Source organism: Polistes canadensis, unplaced genomic scaffold (genome assembly GCF_001313835.1).
Source record: "Polistes canadensis isolate GaletaPanama2010 unplaced genomic scaffold, ASM131383v1 scaffold_285, whole genome shotgun sequence".
Taxonomy (NCBI): domain Eukaryota; kingdom Metazoa; phylum Arthropoda; class Insecta; order Hymenoptera; family Vespidae; genus Polistes; species Polistes canadensis.
In genome coordinates this window covers 41,107-59,187 of record NW_014569832.1, presented here as the reverse complement: position 1 = coordinate 59,187, position 18,081 = coordinate 41,107, and the positions used below count along the sequence as shown (strand labels likewise).

Here is an 18,081-nt window from a genome sequence, read left to right as displayed (position 1 = left end):
AAGCACGCTTTCGTATTCCTATCGAAATTGGTTTCATCTTGTCATATCGGCGATTAAATTGCAATAAAAAAAGATACGGATGAAAAACAATTGGACTGTCTCGTGTTTTTCTTCTCCGGCAACTTCTATTCTCTCGCCATTTTTTGTTAATTTCCTTTTTCTAATTTTATGATTATTATTATTATTATTGACAATATCTCTTCGTTTGAATTACACTACTTTCATTATCTTGAGAGATAAAAAAGTGTCATACGGAAATAAATTATGAATTTATTACCATGACATTAGGGAAAGTACGGGAATAAATTCTCTTATAGGTTGCATCTCACTTATTGAAATACTATTTCGCTTATAAAAAAATGGCAAATCATCGTAGACGGCGGAGCGATTGAAAACGCATACGTCGATCTAATTCTAATAACAATAATAATAATTATTCGAATAATAGATTTGATTTAAAATTTCCGGCCGTTAACCGAACGATGATCGCTCGTATCGATAAGAAATTTCGCTTGGAGGAGTGGGCGGCGTCGAAGAATCTAGTGAAACTTATAAATAATTAATAGAACAACAATAGTATTTATGATTATTATGAAGTTAGTGGAAAAGAGGAAGGATCGGTAATTATTGTGTAACTATCCGGTTAGACGGCGGACTGCTTAGAAAAGTATACCTTTCACGGAGAGTGCATAACGGAGACCGTGACTGCTCGTTCGTTCGTTCGTTCGCTCGCTTACTGCATCGCTCCATGCATTGTCCAAAACCTTGGCCAATTTTAATCTCCAATTAGATCTCGTAATCCGGTTCATATAAATAACTGCTAAACCATATTCGCCTTGTTTCATTCTAATCCGTTTTTTAACTCTAATTAAGTCCATTGTAAATATTTCTTTAATTTCCTTTTTTCTTTTTATTTTATTAACAACACACACACACACACAACATTCAAGATATATTCTTTTTCTAAATATACCTTCTTCCTCTTGTAAAGCAGATCAGAATGATTTTCTTGAAATTATCTTCTTTAACGCTGAATACAGAAATATCTCGCTGAATAGAGAAAAACTGCACAAGCTCCCAAGATTCCCAATGAACCCGAATCCTAAGGAAAACGATCGAAAGGTCACGCTCGCTCTCTCGCTAATACTTTTACTTCTCCTCTCGAACCTTCGCTTTTAACTTATACAATCACTATTCCCCTATCTCTCGTTCACACATTTTAAATAGCCGCGAAGAAAAAACTCCGATTTTGGATGATACACCATTGCTAATCTTTGTCTCTGACAAATTATATTCGTTCTCACGTATTATAGTAATCATGATTATTATGTAGAATTCAGTCGTAGATTTGTTTCTATAGAAAGTAGAAAGTTTTTCAGACTTTTGCGTAATATCCGATTCGAAGTAATTTGTACATTGAAGAATAAATAAAAAGAACAAAAAATAATAAATGAGATTTCGTTATTGAAACATTTCCTTTCACTCCCAGATCTTGACACCGAGATATTTACATTAAAAATTTTAATATCGTCCAAAATTGATATATGTTTAAACATTAAATAAGGATTGTCAATGTATGGTAATGAAGGTTTCTTCTCCCATCTTCTTCTTATCTAGAAGTAGCTGTATTGGCTTTGAATATTTCATTACACGTGTTTTTGTTTTATTATTTTCAATTGATATTGATAATTAATGAATTAACAATTATGTAATAATAATTATAATAATAATAATAATAATAGTTAATTAATTAATTAATAATAATAATAATAGCTGATACATACATATATATATAATACAATCAGGATATAATAATTAATAAGAAACTAATCGTCGTTTTTTTTCTGTGACAGCTGCCTCAATGCCTTATAAGTTCCTAGCAATCCTACAGAGTTGTTTTAAATTATTAGTAATATCATATATCTATATTCTTTTTTTTTATCATTTTTTCTTTTTCATCTGCCGTCTGTTTTTTTTTTTTTTATCTTTTGTTTTCTCTCATTACGAAGAAAGTCCAAGTATAAATAATTGTGCCACTTATTTGTTGTGTTGATTTTCTCTATATATGTATATACGTGTTGCACATATGACGTCACTTTTCAAACGCTAAATTATATGTTCATTCCCTTTTTCTCTTCCCCTTTATTTCTCGCTATTTTTATTTAACTTTTTTTTTCATTTCATCATTTTTTTTCAAGTTATTTATTACCTCTTAAGCTTTTTTTAAATTGACAAACCCTTATCGCGAAAGAAACAAAATTATTAAAAGCGAATGATTGTGCAATTAAATTTTCCTATATGTATGTATGTATGTATGTATATATATATGTATATATACACACACATATATATAAATTTTATAAGTGATAAGTATGAAATCACCCTTTAGTTCGTTTATACATACCGATACGTAGAAATCAAATTCGTATGTTTTCTTAAGGCTATATATACATATACATATATCTATTATAAATCTCGAGATTGTATACTCGACAGATATACTCGATATATATATGTATATACATATATGCTTGTAACATGCAAAATCTATTTTAGTACATTTACGAAGAAGATATTATTTTAATAATCAACATCGATTCCTCTATGGCGAATAGCCTACGTCTAAAATGATAAGGAAACTACAACTGCTTTTTTTTCTTTTTTTTTTCTTTTTTTCTTCTTTCTATTGCGTATATGCGTGGCATGCATCCTAAACATTTTTAATTACGTGATGCAGATAAGTACTGGTTTTTGTTGTTGCAATATATGTTTTGTATTCAATGAAACGAAATTCCTTTCAATTATGGACGTTTTAGCATGTTTTATTTGATATATGTAAGAAAAAAAAAAAAAAAGGAAAAAAAAAAAATGGAAAAATATTCCCTCAAATAAAATCAAATGAAATGGCAACTATTGAAATTTGTTTGTAATAAAAGTTCACTAGTTAACTTTTCCTGTAACTAAGAATAGAACAAAAAAAAATGCGATTATATAATTAATATTATATGATTATTAGTTTTAGTTTCTATGATATTAAGCTGGCGAGTTCGTTCGTTTACCGTATAAAGTTGTTTTTCTAGATATTCATTAAGTGGATTGACCCTAACATTGTCGTAGATGTTTGACGATGATGTTGGTTGTGTCTTCTGTTAAAAAGTCTGTAGAGGCCAATTAAATAGTTGTCAGACTATGCCATGGCTATGCCATGCATCAATATTAGTTCCTTGATATCAAGGCCAAGTCGTAAGTTAGCTGGCGTGTTACCAATTACAAAATGATCTTCGGTTAAAGGTAAAGCGTCTTTCAATAAGAGCCTAGAAAAAAAAATAAATAAAAATAAAAGAATATAAAAGAATCTATAAACATAACACTGTGTTTAATAGAATTAAATTTGTATAATAGAAAATTTGATTGAAATGCAGTAAAAAATGTTTAATATTCCTACCAAATGTTTTTATCGGAGACAACGTGAACTTTTGGTATTGGGAATCCGTTAAATGGTGAAGCAACAGGTAAAGTATATGCACCCATATTTTCAAAAATAATCCAATCATTAATATCCATTTCATGGAGTAGAATATTTTCAACGACTTTATCTAAACCATCACAGGTTGGTCCCCAAATACTTGAGGGAATCAATTTTCCGCAACCATTCTGTTATATAAATCGATAAGAAATGATTTTTCTTGCGTAATAAAATATTCAATTAAATAGAAATATCTGATAAATTATTCTTACCTTGAGGGGAAGAGGTGTTACTCGTTGATGATCATATAATAAACAATTAAAAGAGCCATAAACGCCGTCATTGATATAATACATATTTTCCGTGATTGTATTTGGAAAATTTTTATCACCATGTACCGGGCGTTTGCTGTGAATACTTGTGGCAAGAGTAAATGCAGATGCTACGTAGAATCTTCCAGGTTCAGCAATTACGTGTACAGCATCGGCTAAACATTTTACCAATTTTCGTATTATTAATCATAAAAATGAATTTTATTAAATATTTGATGCTTGATGCTTATTACTTACTGTTAAAATATTCATCGAGAGCTTTATTGACGGTATCGGCGATCTTGTCAATGCTAGTTCCTTTATCTCCTGGATAACCACCACCGATATCTAACAGATACGGATTAAATCCAAGATCAGATGCCAGATCAAATAATAATCTTGCATGATGAATAGCTCGATGATAGACAGGTGGATCTTGACATCCTGATCCAACGTGAAAACTTATACCAATTACATCCAAATTTAATATTCTTGCAAGCTGTAAAAGATTAGGAGCTTCATGGTTCGGATCGCAGCCAAACTTCATACCAAGTTGGCATTGAGCTACATCTGCATCGCACCGAATTCGAATAACAACCTGCATTCAAATGATGAAACGATTTCATTTATTCGTTAGAATAAAATCAAATAAAAAACTGATGATATTCCAGAATAATTTAACGAATTTACCTTGGCCGTTGGAAAGAATCTCTTAATTTTATGCAATTCGCTCTCGTTATCTACTGTCATCGTTTCCACTCCCATAGCAGCAGCATGACGAATGTGGGAAGCAGGCTTCGCTGGATTAGCAAATATAATTCTAGATGGGTCAACTCCGATGCTTAACACCTTATTAATTTCATTCTAAGTGGAGGAGAAAGGAACCGTTTAATATAAGAGTTAGGATATAAAATGCTGTATAGGAATATAAAATGCTGTAAAATAATATTGTATATACTTTAGAAGCACAGTCGAATCCAATTCCAAGGGCAGCCAGGACTTCGATAACGATTAAAAGATCGTTACACTTGACAGCTACAATTAAATATAATTATTTCCTAATAAGTATTAATTGCATAGCAAGGAAATTAACATTAACATGAAATCAATAATTATTTACCATAATATGGATCGACACGTGGCATTTTCTCTTTCCAAATTTGATGTTTTCGCACAATATCACCAATGTCAAGTACATAGAAGGGTTCTTCTTGCAATCCGCTCATGGCAATATCTTTGATGACTGTCATGACATTAGAGTCATGGTCCAACACATGGATACGTTCATCCGAACTTGATACCTTCATATTGAATGCTTTTTTATGTTTTTTTTTCTCTAAGACTTAAATGGTACTCTGCAGGGGCTAGGCAGCAAACTAAAAAACAAAATTAATCGTAGCATAATAAAATACAAATTGCATTAGGTTTAAATGAAAAAAGAAAAAAGTCTACGTACGAGGCAGCTGTCAACAAGAATTGGTAGAGTCGTGAGGAAGCGGGTTAAAACAAAATCACTGTGGGGGTGCTAGCAAAGCCACGGGGGCTCTGCGTTCAGGGCCAACTTCCAGTTGCCGCTGGTTGTTACACGCCCAACGGTAGACTGGCTTACCAGCCTATCGCAGAGAGAACCCTGCGAGAACACAAGTATTATACTTATATCAATTTATTTCAACTGTTGCGCATTATTCCATAGAACTCTTTCCTTTATCAATTTTGATACTTTTAACGGGTGAGGAAATAAATGAGATATAAATGAAGTAAAATTTCAATAAGTTATCGAAGAAACGCATCTATAGTAATAAAATTAAAAGAGAACAAGAAAAATTATCAGACAAAAATATTTTATCTTATCACGTATGTTAGATGATTGAGATATGACCTATCAAATTAATAACTTGCTCAAATTATAAATGCTTGCTTAAATCCATCTTAAAGAAATGATAATAAGTATAATGATAACAATTTAGTCTAATAAATGGACTTAACCTTTTGCTTAATTATATCCTACCTGAGTGTGGAGCGTAATTCTCGTGCTTGGTATATCACACATGCAATAAACAAATTCACAACACGTTAATCGCGCCTCTTTATTTATATTTATAGATTTATTTCTAGTCAATTCAGGATATATTATTAATATAATACGATAATTGACTAAACTAGACGAGACGAGAAAAGGAGAAAAAGTTAGGTTAAGTGATATATACGAAATTAATCTTGCGAACTCGTCAAAATTTGGTAGAATACTAAGTCAGAAACTACGCTTTGGACCACTATTTATATGTCTAAGATAAGTATTATCAGACAGTCTCCGTATGTTCCAAAGATTACTTTATGTTTAATGAATCTTATCTGACAGCTAAGAGGTACATGGTCCATAGAACTTTGATCAGAAGAGGGACCAAGGGGAGGAGAACGAGGAGGCAAACGAGGAGCCAAAGGAGGAGGCAAAGGAGGAGGCAAAGGAGGAGGCAAAGGAGGAGGCGATATGCACACGTCACTCAAAAACAGAATCCATTGGGGGTAGGGAAATATCGTTAGATACAATATATTAGTCTATTATCAAGATCATTTAAGCTGATTAAGATAGCTGTAAAAATACTATTATGATATATTATTTCCAAGTTGGGATACTTTATTTTATATTACTAGTTGAAACATTGTCGATCAAAGATAAATATAAAATTTAATTATTTCACTATTATTACAGACCACGATTTCATCAGAATAGATAAAAAGAATTAGGAATATCTGTGTGACATAACGTATCTCTCAATCGGTATCCTCTTATAGATTACAGATATAATAAAAGAAAAAATTCAATTTTAATCGAACGATTATTGCACGAGCAATGTAGTCATTATTAATATGCTTGAATTTTAAAAAAAAAACTCTTTAAGCGGAATTGTCTAACTGATGCAATAACAATGATTTTGCTAGTTCGAAGAGGAAATACCGGACTAAATGAGATATCGCTAGATGAAGAAAAGTCAAAGATATATGCGCAGCTGTTCCACAAATGTCATCTTATCAAGATGTAAATATATAAGAGTTTAATCATCAGACAGATACGCAAACTTTAAAACAAAGAATAAGTAGCATTTAAAAGCGATACGTGCAAGATGAAAAATACTTCTTGACAATTTAATCCAAACTAATTTAAAAATATTCCTAACGTCAAGGAAAAAATTTGATAACATTTATATTCAATAGAAATCATAAAATAGTACATAGATCTGCAGTTACTCCGTTGGAAGATATCTTCAAGTTTAATCTTCTAAAGTTTAATCCTACAAATTCACTATGTTTTCTATTGTTAAATAAGACATCGCTTAAGCTCTTAGATTATTAACAAAAATATTTAACTATCCCTTTAAATCGATCAAGAGAAAAACAAAGAATTACCATATATATAAAATATCAATATTTAAATATTTCAAGGGCTTAGTCAATTTATAAACATTCCTAATTCCAAATGAATCATCATCCTTACCAATATTTTTATTACGCCTAATATTTTTCAAAAAAATTGATCTTCGATTGAAAACCCTTAGGTGATATCTCTAATTCGTCGTATTCAACGGAATTTCTTGAAAATAGAAAAATCAAAAATGATGTGAATCATCTCTTAACGATTGCACGTTACGCCTTTGATGTAACGACGATCCGTATGGGTTAAAAAAGAACAAGAAAAAAAAGACAAAAAAAGAAAGAAATAGATAATAATCAAATTACCTTATCGAAAGATCGCCACCCAGCGGGTCGGCACTCGGTTATTGACGGAATGATGGAAGTTTTCGGTGACTGGATCCCAAAAATCAGTCAAATCGTTCGAAAAATATGAAAAATTAGTTCGTTCGGTGACCAGTGCTTACTATATTCAATCGCGAACGATTTCTTCGACAAAATATCGAAACCAAACATTCGTTTAAACGTTCGTAACAGCTTATACGGCACGAACGAACATTCTAACTTCGATACCGGATATTATAACAACTTCCTCTATTTCATAAAATAACGAAAGGATACACCGAGTCGCGAAATATCTTCCAACCGAAACATACACCATTAAGAATTCCCAGAAAGGGCTCCTAAAGACATCCTATAATATTATCGATTAATCGTACGCGTTCGAGATTTCTATTTCGATATTTCTTTCAATACTCTAACCGTTTTTCCCATCAACCAATCAGCCTCCAGTATCATCGTGATATGTTCGAGGTAACAAATAGGATTGCTTCGTACTGAATCGATACTTAATATTTCGATACGATAGGCCAGTTGGCAAATTATTTTTATGCGATATGAATGAGTTTACATATTTATTCTAGAAAAATATTCTACGTATATTATACATGAAAAGAAAACTTATGTATGAATTACATATATACTCTGGAATTAAATATATTTTTTTCCCAGTTTTATGATACCGTTATATATATATATTTATATTTATAAACAATATGCGTTACAAGCTCCCTGTTTAATTTGCCTTTACAGGTGGTGAGAAATATCTTGTGACTATCCTTACTATCAACGCAGCACTGAAAGGATAATAGAAAATAATGTACTTTTTATTCGTTTCATTGTATATACAAAATAACCAACGTATACCTCATGATCGTTATCACTCCAGCTGGCATAATCTTTCTAGTATTATAAAACCGATAACCCATCAAACCTCCAAGCGCAGTAGTTGTTCCTAATAAGACTCCAACGTTGGCTGGATCTTGAGACGTTTGAAAAGCTCCATAACCAAGAACGGATCCAAAGATTAATCCCGCAGCAAGAGATGGAATAGAATCTATAAAAAGTATGTACATACTAATAAGTAATGATTGTCCAGTAGCGAATAGTAATACACATTGTTTTGAATAATTTGTAATATTTCAATACCATAGAGCTATCCTAATGTCATTATGAATAAACCGTAATACCAAATTGATAAAGTCTGTGTACTACTATAAATTATATTTATATTTAAAATAATAATAATAAACTTACGTGATTTTACATAACCTAAAATGCCACCGCCAGCAACAGCTGCAGCATAAGCAAATGCAGGAAAATCAATTGGCATTTTTGTTTTCTTTTGTTTATACTCTGAAAATATCTCTATTTGAATGATTATGCCAAATTGAAGATTAATGATAATCAATACAGTCTCTTTCTCTTATCACAGTTCCAACGTCATAGTTCAACTAATTTATAGAGTCGACATTTTATTTAAAAATGAATGCCGTAAATGTTTTCCATTTTGGATTTCTTTTTTATAGGAGCGAGCACATTATATGGCTGAAAACAGAACAATAGCAATTTCTTCGACGAATTGATTGATGACATTTATTATATACTCATTGACCAATCAAATTTTATCTATCGAAAATCCCGCGAAATTGGAATTTTTTCTATACTTGATAAATTTGTGATACTAGTGTTTATGGAAAGTTTTTTTTATTAATTATTAAACGTTTTAATTATAATAATAATTGTGAATATAATTAATATGTAATAATAAAATGCGTCACGTGCCAAATTTAGAAAAAAACTATAAGGGATTTTTCAAGGTCAGCTATTTTTAAACGTTCATATTATTGTTATTATATTTGAAATATAAGCTTGCTACTTAGATTTGTTAACTATCTCGGAGATTAAAACACTCTGTCCTGAGTAATATATAGGAGCTAAAATCTACTACTGTTATCAGTCAATGCATCATATTTACCGTAGATCATAGATAATACGTAAAATATGACATAAGAGATTTAAATAACTGAGTGTGTGTACGTGACATAATTGAATCGTCGTGACACATTACAATCGAGAAATTGTAAAAACCATCTTGTCGTTTGATAAATGGTTGGATAATATTAGTTCGTTATAGAGCAGATTTTCTTTATCTACCGAGTGTTGTAATTATTAACATCATATTTTGTAATAGCACGCAATAGTGGAGTGTATCCTTTGGAGCGTATCTTTTTTATTCTCTTTATTTAATCGATTAAAATGTCTCGCAATTTATTAATTAATACTGGCAATATACTTTCATTAGATGAGGCTAAAAAAAAGGCTAGTCAGAATACAAGAGACGAGGTTAGTTGATAATTACTATTTCAGAATTTTTTAATCTATCACATGCACACACATATGTACAACGATATCGTTTTATTGCATATTTGTATATTTTATTTATTTTTCAATGTTGCTCATTTACTTGTCATTAATTTATGTCAAATAATAATATGCATATTTGCAGTTAGTCGATACGCTGAAGATTATTTTGAGAGAAGAAGAGAATCAAGGGGACAACATTGCATTTGTATGTAAAAGATCTTTTTTTTCAATATTCTGATACTTAATTTACCTTTAAAGAAGAAACATTAATATGTATCTATTATAAAATTGTATACATAGATGAATGGTATAGGAGATACCGGTATTGAAAATACAGAGAGAGCCGAATTGAAAGTAACAGTCAAAGTTTTTGTTTCATCTCCTGAAGCTGAATCGTTGAAAGATGCATTAGACAAGGGTATGTAAATATATATATATATATATATATATATATATTGTAGATCTCGGTGGCATATGCATGTACATTTAGTTTTTAAATATACAAGTATTATTAAATGAAAACTTTTAGTCTTTGAACATTTGAACACGGATACGATTGAATCCTTGGTGATTGCTTATAGCACTAAACACGATTCCGAAGATATATTAATGTCTTTAAAATCTTTATGGAGAGCTGTCGAAGAATATGTAAAAGTTGGCAAATTGTCTAGTGTAGGACTGAGCGACTTAAGTACTAATACATTTATTGAACTCTTTCAATGGGCAAACGTAAGTCACGTCACACTTTCATAAATAAATTGTATGCATTTCATAATCGTATATACAAAAATGATTCTATATAGGTAAAACCTGATATCGTACAAATTAATTTGGCTACATGTTGCATCGTTCCACCAGCCTTACAAGAATTTTCTAAAGCAAACGATGTACAATTATTAACGCACAGCGATCCATCAGGTAAATATTATTAATCATAATATATAATTAATGAATTTTAATTATTAGCATCTCTTTTATCCATATATAATATAGTCTAATTATTTTAATATGTAGAAATATTACCGGAGGATATGTTGAAGGAGATATTTGGTTCGCCAGTGTCGTTACACTGGGTTGTTAAATATCAAATACATCTTAAATGCCGTGGTATACTGACCTCTAAAGGATACCTAATTTACATTAAAAAATTATTTACGCGTAATTAATAATTATAATGTTTATAGACAATTATTTAGAAAATAATTTAGGTAATGTTTCATTATGTGTCATATATATATATATATTTTAATATTCTCCATTCAATTACGTTTAATTGAATGGTACTTAACGAGTGTTACTTACTAACGTTTAAAAAAATAGATGTAGAACAACTAATCATTTTTGAAGTATTATATATATATATGTATAATGCATTTTTAGCACTTATGCTATCATCAATTTACACCATATGTTGTACTTATAGAATGTAAATACAAAAACAAGCGTGCATTTTTGAATACAGTGATATTTTAAAAATTTAAGTTTATATAAGTTATTATAAATGTATATATATATATATACATAAACTTTGTATATAAATATATAGGAGAGACGACTATGATGCGTACGAATATGATTCTTCAACCATCACTGTATTTATAATTTAAATTTGTGGAATAAGAACACACAAATAAAATGTGTTTTTATATTAAAGGGAAAATTGAGCAAATTTCGTAAAAGCATAAAACATAAATAAACAGTATACGTGGTATTAAAATAAAAATTAGAAAAAACTTGCAAATGAACTAAAAAATGTTTACAAAATCTTTAAAACAAATATATCATTTAAATCTATTTAATAAGTATACCTTTGAAAAAAGAAATCCTACAAATAGAAGAAGAATCTCAAAGAAAATCCCATCATTATTGTCGATAGACGTCGTTCACAATATATGCAACACAAGTTTTCGTTTTGTCAGCAGCCACGTTGCTGTAGCAGCAGCTACCTTTAGCATCTTTCCCTTTCCCTACGTTGCTGTATCTTTCTGCTGCTGTTGGCCCTCCCTTTCCTACATTGCTATACCTTTTCTGCCGTTAGGCTCCCTTTTGCGTTAAGCCGCACCGCGTGGCAGTGGACATAAGAGGGATGGGGGAGGTCGGAGAGAGGGCGGTAGTAAAGAAAGGATAGAGGGAATGGGATCGTAAGGGAGTGGATATAACGTAAAAGTTCTTCTTATCCTTTTTCTTTTCTTCCATATACGCACTATCCCTTTCCAACGTTCGTCATTCTACTATTTCTCTGTCTTTCTCTCTCTTTCTCAATCTCCTCCAGCTCCTTCACCTCCTCCTCTTTCTCCTTTTTCTTCTTCTTCTTCTGCTTCTTCTGCCTTTTCTTCTCCTTCTCTTATTCGTTCGTTCGTTCGTTCGTTCGTTCTGTGTAAAGAGTAGCCGCTGTGTTAGCTCCTTCCTCCTTTAGTCAAGAGAGAGTATGCGAACCTTAGCAATACTATGTTATGCCTGTGGAGCTTGGCTCTGACATACTTTGTATGTTAATGCCACATAATGTCGGTTTTGTTCCTCTTTTCAGCATTTATTTGTTTCGGCTTCCCTTCTGACTTTAGCCTTTTCCCTTTTTTTATTTTGTACTCTCCGTTTGTGATCATGCTTATATTCTATACCTTGGTAACACAAATTTCTTTTGTTTTTTCTCCTTTCGGATATATTTACCACGGAAGTTCTGACTAGCACCTTCTTCTTTAGCTTTTTCTTCACCTCCTCCTTCATCCACGAGGATCATCTGTCTTTGTTACTTTTTGTGGTTTCAATGGTCAGGATAAAAAAATTGCTTGGAGAATTGATCGAACGATTGGAGTTAATCAAGTTGTATACTTTGAAGAGATTGATTGGTAAATTGAATAAAATTGATTGGTCGATCGAGTTAATCGGATCGTTTTGCGCGTATATTACAAAGTCTTTTCTCGGCTCTTATACGTTGAGATAGATCGAGATGATGGATCGTAAATATAAAAGAGATATCATCATTTCCACATGTTGTCCTTATCAGTTGTTTTTACTGTTCTATACTATATCCGGTAAGGTAGCATTGGTTAGTAAGCAGTAGCAGCGGTGGTAGCTGGTGCATGCCGCATGTAATATAGACCTGCTGGTACTTGCTGCGATCCGGCGTTGACAGGTGATGCAGTCGCGGAATTGCCCTTCGCCATCGAGCGCATCTTACGGATGTGCTCGCGAGCAAAGTACCTTCTACCCGTTGATGTCTCTCCCTAACACAATGAAATAAAACAAGACGACAACGGACGGAGGAAGAAAGGGTCTGGAAAAGACGCGTGTATGTAAGAGTAAAAACGAGAGAGAAGAGATCGAAAGAGTAAACAGCAAGGATCGAAGTAGCTTCTGCATCAGCAGCAGTGCACTTGGAGAGTGCGCAAGTATAAGTACGCAAAAGCTCCCTTCTCGTAGGGTCCTCCGACGCGATGCAAAGACGGGGTATAAATAAGCGGCTGTCGTTTGCGGAAGCAGAAAACGGCCAAAACAAGAGAACGAAGAAGGAGAAGGAGAAGAAGAAGACGAAGGAGAAGAAGGAGAAGAAAGAGAAGAAGGAGAAGAAGAAGAAGAAGAAGAAAGGAATAAATAAGTTTGGGGTGGAGCGACAGAGAGAGAGAGGAATGGTAAAGTGGTGGAGAAAATATACATGTATGTATATGTATATGTAAGCAATATATAGGATCAAAAGGGAACTCTTCTACCTACCTTCCCTCTTCGATCTACTAACTTTTGCGGTATACAAGAGAGTCACCGCATTAAAAACTTTCCGCTGTCTCTTCTGGATACGGCAGGTGTACCACCTCTCCTCCTCGTTATCCTGGAAGACTTAAGCGAAGAGGAAGTCGACACCTTACGAACGTATCTCTCTTTCTCTCTTTGGGATACGTTTTTCTCTTTGTTACACAAAGAAAAGAAAATTAGTATTGTTTATTCGTTCGCGAATATATCAGGTTTGGTTTATTTCTTTGGAAAACATCATTCTTGAAAAGAAAACAATATTTATTCGAATCCATATAGTCATTATTTGATTTTTTAATTAAAATTAAGGTGGCAATTTAAAATCGACACCGCGCGAATCCATCAGAATAAAAAATAAAAAGAAGTAGATTATAAAAAAATTGCAAGCTAAACGATCTCCCTATAACTAAATACAAGTTCTTTCGCTCTCTCTCTCTCTCTCTCTCTCTCTCTCTCTTTTTTCAACTAATCTCGATATTGGCTGTTTCTTATCTTCGTCTGGATCTGAATCCTATTGATGCTAAATCGCGTATATTTGCATACACGCATCTGAAGAAAATAAAATAAAAGAAGAGAAGAGATTTTTCGGTGCGTGGATATCGGAGCTACTCGTACGTATTCACATAAGGTGTATGGTATAGGGTGTTGAAGTTGGTGGTGGTAAAGGGGCTAGAGAGGGAAGGGTTTCAGAGGGCGACGTTATACACTCTTGAGCCGCGCCGCGCACCTACCTATGTGTCTCCTCTTTCCTTTTCTTCAGAGAGAGAGAGAGAGAGAGAGAGAGAGAGAGACAAAGAAAGAGATAGGTAGAAACCGAATGAAACGGAACACAGAAGCAAAGGGAGAGCCAGAGAGAGAAAGAGAGAGAGAGAGAGAGAGAGAGAGAGAGAGAGAGAGAGAACGAGAGAGAGAGGGAGCCGCGGCCTGAGCCTTTTCTCTCAGCAGCACGGGCGCAGCATGTTTATTGGCGCATCTCGCAGTCTTAAATCTTTATGTTGTCTCCGCGAAGAACGGCGGTCTTCCCCTACACCCCTTACACTCTCTCTCTGTGTCTCCCCCGATCGCACACGTTTTCTTTCGAGGAAGAGACACGGACGGTAAGCTGGAGTAGTTGGTGCGGTTCTATGGGATGGAAAAGGACGAACGGAGAGAGAAAGAGAGAGAATCGGCAAAAGGAGAAGAAAAAGAGGAAGGATTATGGGAGCGAACGAGATAGATGGATAATGGTAGATATCTGCGAGAGCGAGAGAGAGAGGAGAACTGGGAGACAGGGAGATATATCTCTCGGAGAGACCGTGGTCTCGCGAAATCGAGTCAAGAACTCGGACGACCAAGGCGCGTCCACCGCATTACGCACGCAGAAGCCGCGATTTTAACGTGCCTTTTATCTAGACATCCTTTCCTCCTAGCCCCTCATCCCTCTTTTACCCTCTCTCCGTTTCTCGCAACCGCCGATCGACCGAGGAAGTAACGTATATGTGCGAGAGCTGCTTCAACTTTTTTCTCTTTATTTTATTTGATTTATTTTTCATCTCTATAGAGGCAGACCTGATCGTATCGAAGATAATCTTATTTTACAATTAGTTTCATCCATTTTCTTCAGTTGTTTATTAGGAAAAATGCTATTTTTGGATGTTTCTTTTGTTGCAACGTTACTGTACTTCTCGATATGCGAGATATCGATATTTAAACGTATTTCATTTGAAACGATGCATTCGAGTATTTCCAATTTTATATCGGTTTTCTAAAGAGAAATATTTGAAATAAAAGTAGGTATGCCTCTCTAAGGGAAATGCGAAATGTAATATAGATCTTTTATATAAGAGATAAATGAGAAATGGCGAGTACACGAGCGCGCTGTTTAATTAACTAAATGTAGCATGGTCCGATAAACGGCACGTATCGGCAATAAACTTAACGTTCGGAGAGCTACGTTACTGATAACGTTCTTCTCTATCGTTCCTGTTTCCTTTAGCTTGGCTTTTATGCCAGTAGCAGAACGTTAGAACGTGGCTTTACGCCCACATTCTCGCCTCTACCGAGAAAGGACATACATATATCTCGTAATGTGATCACATACGAGGGCATACAACCGTGACCACGCGCCTTTCCGTGTGCGAGTCTAAGAGAAAGAGGATGACGTTGGAGAAGGATGCAACATGTTTCTAATATTCTATTGATTTTGTTCCCTTGTGCAAGAACAGGGAAAAGAAATTTCTATGTTTTTTTCGGAAATTTTATTTGGACGGCATCGAGCTAGGGGTTGAAAATCTTAGAAATTGGTGCTTCGAACGGGAAAAATGTTAATCGTTTGTCGACACATTTTAAATATATATATATATATATATATTTAGTCGAATTCATGTATGTACAAAAAGTATTTCTTATCGAGTTGCAAAAGGAAAAGATAAATAAGACGTGCGCGCGTAAAATGCCAAAGGGTTTATTTATCGGCACGCGGCTTAGCCGTAGGTTTGGCTCAGCCGTAGGTTTGGCCGCGTGCCGTAGGTTCCTTTAAGCTGAGAAGGAAAGGCGAATACTTTTCTGTGAGTATAGGACCGGCCGTCCGAGCAGTCGTCCGACCCACCGATGCTACGTTACATTCCAACAGATCGCTGGATCCTTCCAGAGATCCTTCTTTTAAAAGCCGTACAGAAAGAGAGAACGAAAGGAGACTTAAAGGCTCTTATTCACGCGCCGCGGGAGCTCGCATAAAACTGCTCCCTGAGTTTGGTTAGAGGTCAGAGATCATCTTACTCTCTTGACCGATAAGGATCTTCCAAACGCGCGAATCTCTCACGTCGATGACGATATTTCACTTAGGTTTGTGTCAAACTCCAATGGCCGCACGCGATATTTCTTTTTGCCTTTCTACACATGCATTCCTCTTATTTCTTCATTTATTATATTTCGTTTTAATCTTATTCATTTGACAAATAACAAATCGACAAAGAATAAATCGAATTCCGTGGAGATCCGAAACGCGATATACCATCTAATGTAAGAAAGTTCCACTCGAAAACGGAAACGCGGAATGGACGTTTTCGAGGTACACGTTCATTTCGAAAGACGATAATTAACAGCCTTTTACAGTACACGGCCAAACCCAGTACATACTCTTTACTCTTTACTATCTCTCTTTCTCTCCCTGTTAAGGAAATCTCGCAATAACTTTTAGGCCAAATATCCCCACCTTTATCTCTCCTGTCCTCTTTCCATACACATCCCATCACCCTCTACCTTCTATTAAACGCGTTGCGAAAAAGTGAAATGTATTGTACCATTGCGTTTCCATTGTTGTTTTACGGGAAGGCATAAAACGGGGCAAGGTTGAATTTGTGATATCCTTCGAAAGATCCTTATACGAATTAACACCTCTGAATTGTGCAATCTAAGTACATGTATATGTCGAGGGTGGATTAAAATCCTATCTACCTAGACTTATATCATTGATCATCATAATTGGTAAGAAATCCTTGGACAATTATTCGCCACTCGCCATAGTCTATAAATTGTCGTCGTCATTAACACGTTAATAATTTATGCTATTAGGTATGAAACATCTCATTACGAAAGAATAAAGTACAAGTCACTTATTTCATTCTTTTCAACTCGGTAAGTTGGCCTCCTTAGGCTAACGGCATCGCGAAAAGTACATAGATACCATGGTGCCATGGTGCCATGGTGCTATGGTGTATATACTATAGTATAAACGAAATCGGAAAGGAAGGAAGGAAGGAAGGAAGGAAGAAAGAAAGATTTGAAAGGATAGAAAAGAAGAATCGAGGAACGAAGCAAAGTAAGCGTAGTAACCCAGGCAACCCAAGGAAAGCAAGCAACCAGTCATGAGGCCCCTTTTACCTTTACGTATAGTCCTCCGCGTGGCTTTCTTCGCATCGCCGCTCTAGATCTTCGGATAAGAGGGAACACCATTTTAGCGGTTCCTTACACACCAGACATCCGTTCCATTCCCTACACCGAAGCAGCAAACTCCTTCTTTGCTAACTCCTTCTTTCTTTGGGTAAATCCGGCGCGATCTAGGTAGAGAGATAGATATATAGGTATATGTACAATACAAGATGATAGGGGAAGGAAAAAATAGATTAGTTGGGAGAAACTAAATGTCGTCTATGCGGATTTTCAATCATAACGCATAATATAATGTGAAAAATACCAACTACATAATATAATACTGTATAACAATTAACATCTCTCGTTTAAATGTACACCTTGTATATTAACATTTTGATCTTTTTTTTTTAATAATCATCTATTGTTACAGAAAGCAAGAAAATTATCTGTGTGTGTGTGTGTGTGTGTGTGTGAAAAGTTATTTTTTAAATATTATATTGAAATAAATTACGATAATGAGGAGCGATGAAAAAAAAAGTAACATAAGTTTATATTTTACATTCATTAGAGAGGACGTCTAATGGGAGAAGATGA

At 34.0% G+C, this 18,081-nt stretch overlaps 3 protein-coding genes across 3 annotated transcripts; 1 reads left to right on the top strand and 2 right to left on the bottom strand.

The window, feature by feature from the left end:
• Window positions 1-1,957: 1,957 nt before the first annotated feature.
• LOC106791098 (ornithine decarboxylase-like) lies at window positions 1,958-7,889 on the bottom strand. Its single transcript, XM_014756483.1, has 9 exons — window positions 7,513-7,889; window positions 5,234-5,407; window positions 4,898-5,153; window positions 4,736-4,812; window positions 4,468-4,641; window positions 4,036-4,375; window positions 3,739-3,953; window positions 3,446-3,654; window positions 1,958-3,314 (listed from the first exon to the last, which is right to left on the bottom strand). The coding sequence occupies exons 3-9, from the start codon at window positions 5,082-5,084 to the stop codon at window positions 3,188-3,190; spliced, it is 1,329 nt and encodes a 442-aa protein (XP_014611969.1). The 5' UTR covers window positions 5,085-5,153; window positions 5,234-5,407; window positions 7,513-7,889; the 3' UTR covers window positions 1,958-3,187.
• A 195-nt stretch (window positions 7,890-8,084) lies between these two features.
• On the bottom strand, window positions 8,085-9,148 carry LOC106791100 (transmembrane protein 14C). The gene is made up of 3 exons (XM_014756485.1): window positions 8,782-9,148; window positions 8,392-8,581; window positions 8,085-8,321 (listed from the first exon to the last, which is right to left on the bottom strand). Exons 1-3 carry the CDS (start codon window positions 8,855-8,857, stop codon window positions 8,261-8,263), a joined length of 327 nt encoding a protein of 108 aa, XP_014611971.1. The 5' UTR covers window positions 8,858-9,148; the 3' UTR covers window positions 8,085-8,260.
• Window positions 9,149-9,389: 241 nt separating this feature from the next.
• LOC106791099 (glutamate--cysteine ligase regulatory subunit) lies at window positions 9,390-11,367 on the top strand. Its single transcript, XM_014756484.1, has 7 exons — window positions 9,390-9,636; window positions 9,719-9,870; window positions 10,034-10,096; window positions 10,192-10,309; window positions 10,421-10,620; window positions 10,695-10,809; window positions 10,906-11,367. Exons 2-7 carry the CDS (start codon window positions 9,784-9,786, stop codon window positions 11,055-11,057), a joined length of 735 nt encoding a protein of 244 aa, XP_014611970.1. The 5' UTR covers window positions 9,390-9,636; window positions 9,719-9,783; the 3' UTR covers window positions 11,058-11,367.
• The last annotated feature ends 6,714 nt before the right edge of the window (window positions 11,368-18,081 follow it).

Coding starts and splice junctions, on each gene's coding strand:
- LOC106791100 (XM_014756485.1), bottom strand. CDS start 8,857: ATGCCAATTGATTTTCCTGCATTTGCTTATGCTGCAGCTGTTGCTGGC. Junction 8,582..8,781: donor TTTAGGTTATGTAAAATCAC/GTAAGTTTATTA, acceptor TACTTTTTATAG/ATTCTATTCCATCTCTTGCT. Junction 8,322..8,391: donor GGAGTGATAACGATCATGAG/GTATACGTTGGT, acceptor TTATCCTTTCAG/TGCTGCGTTGATAGTAAGGA.
- LOC106791098 (XM_014756483.1), bottom strand. CDS start 5,084: ATGAAGGTATCAAGTTCGGATGAACGTATCCATGTGTTGGACCATGAC. Junction 4,813..4,897: donor ACGTGTCGATCCATATTATG/GTAAATAATTAT, acceptor ATTTAATTGTAG/CTGTCAAGTGTAACGATCTT. Junction 4,376..4,467: donor GATTCTTTCCAACGGCCAAG/GTAAATTCGTTA, acceptor ATTTGAATGCAG/GTTGTTATTCGAATTCGGTG.
- LOC106791099 (XM_014756484.1), top strand. CDS start 9,784: ATGTCTCGCAATTTATTAATTAATACTGGCAATATACTTTCATTAGAT. Junction 9,871..10,033: donor GTCAGAATACAAGAGACGAG/GTTAGTTGATAA, acceptor GCATATTTGCAG/TTAGTCGATACGCTGAAGAT. Junction 10,621..10,694: donor AACTCTTTCAATGGGCAAAC/GTAAGTCACGTC, acceptor GATTCTATATAG/GTAAAACCTGATATCGTACA.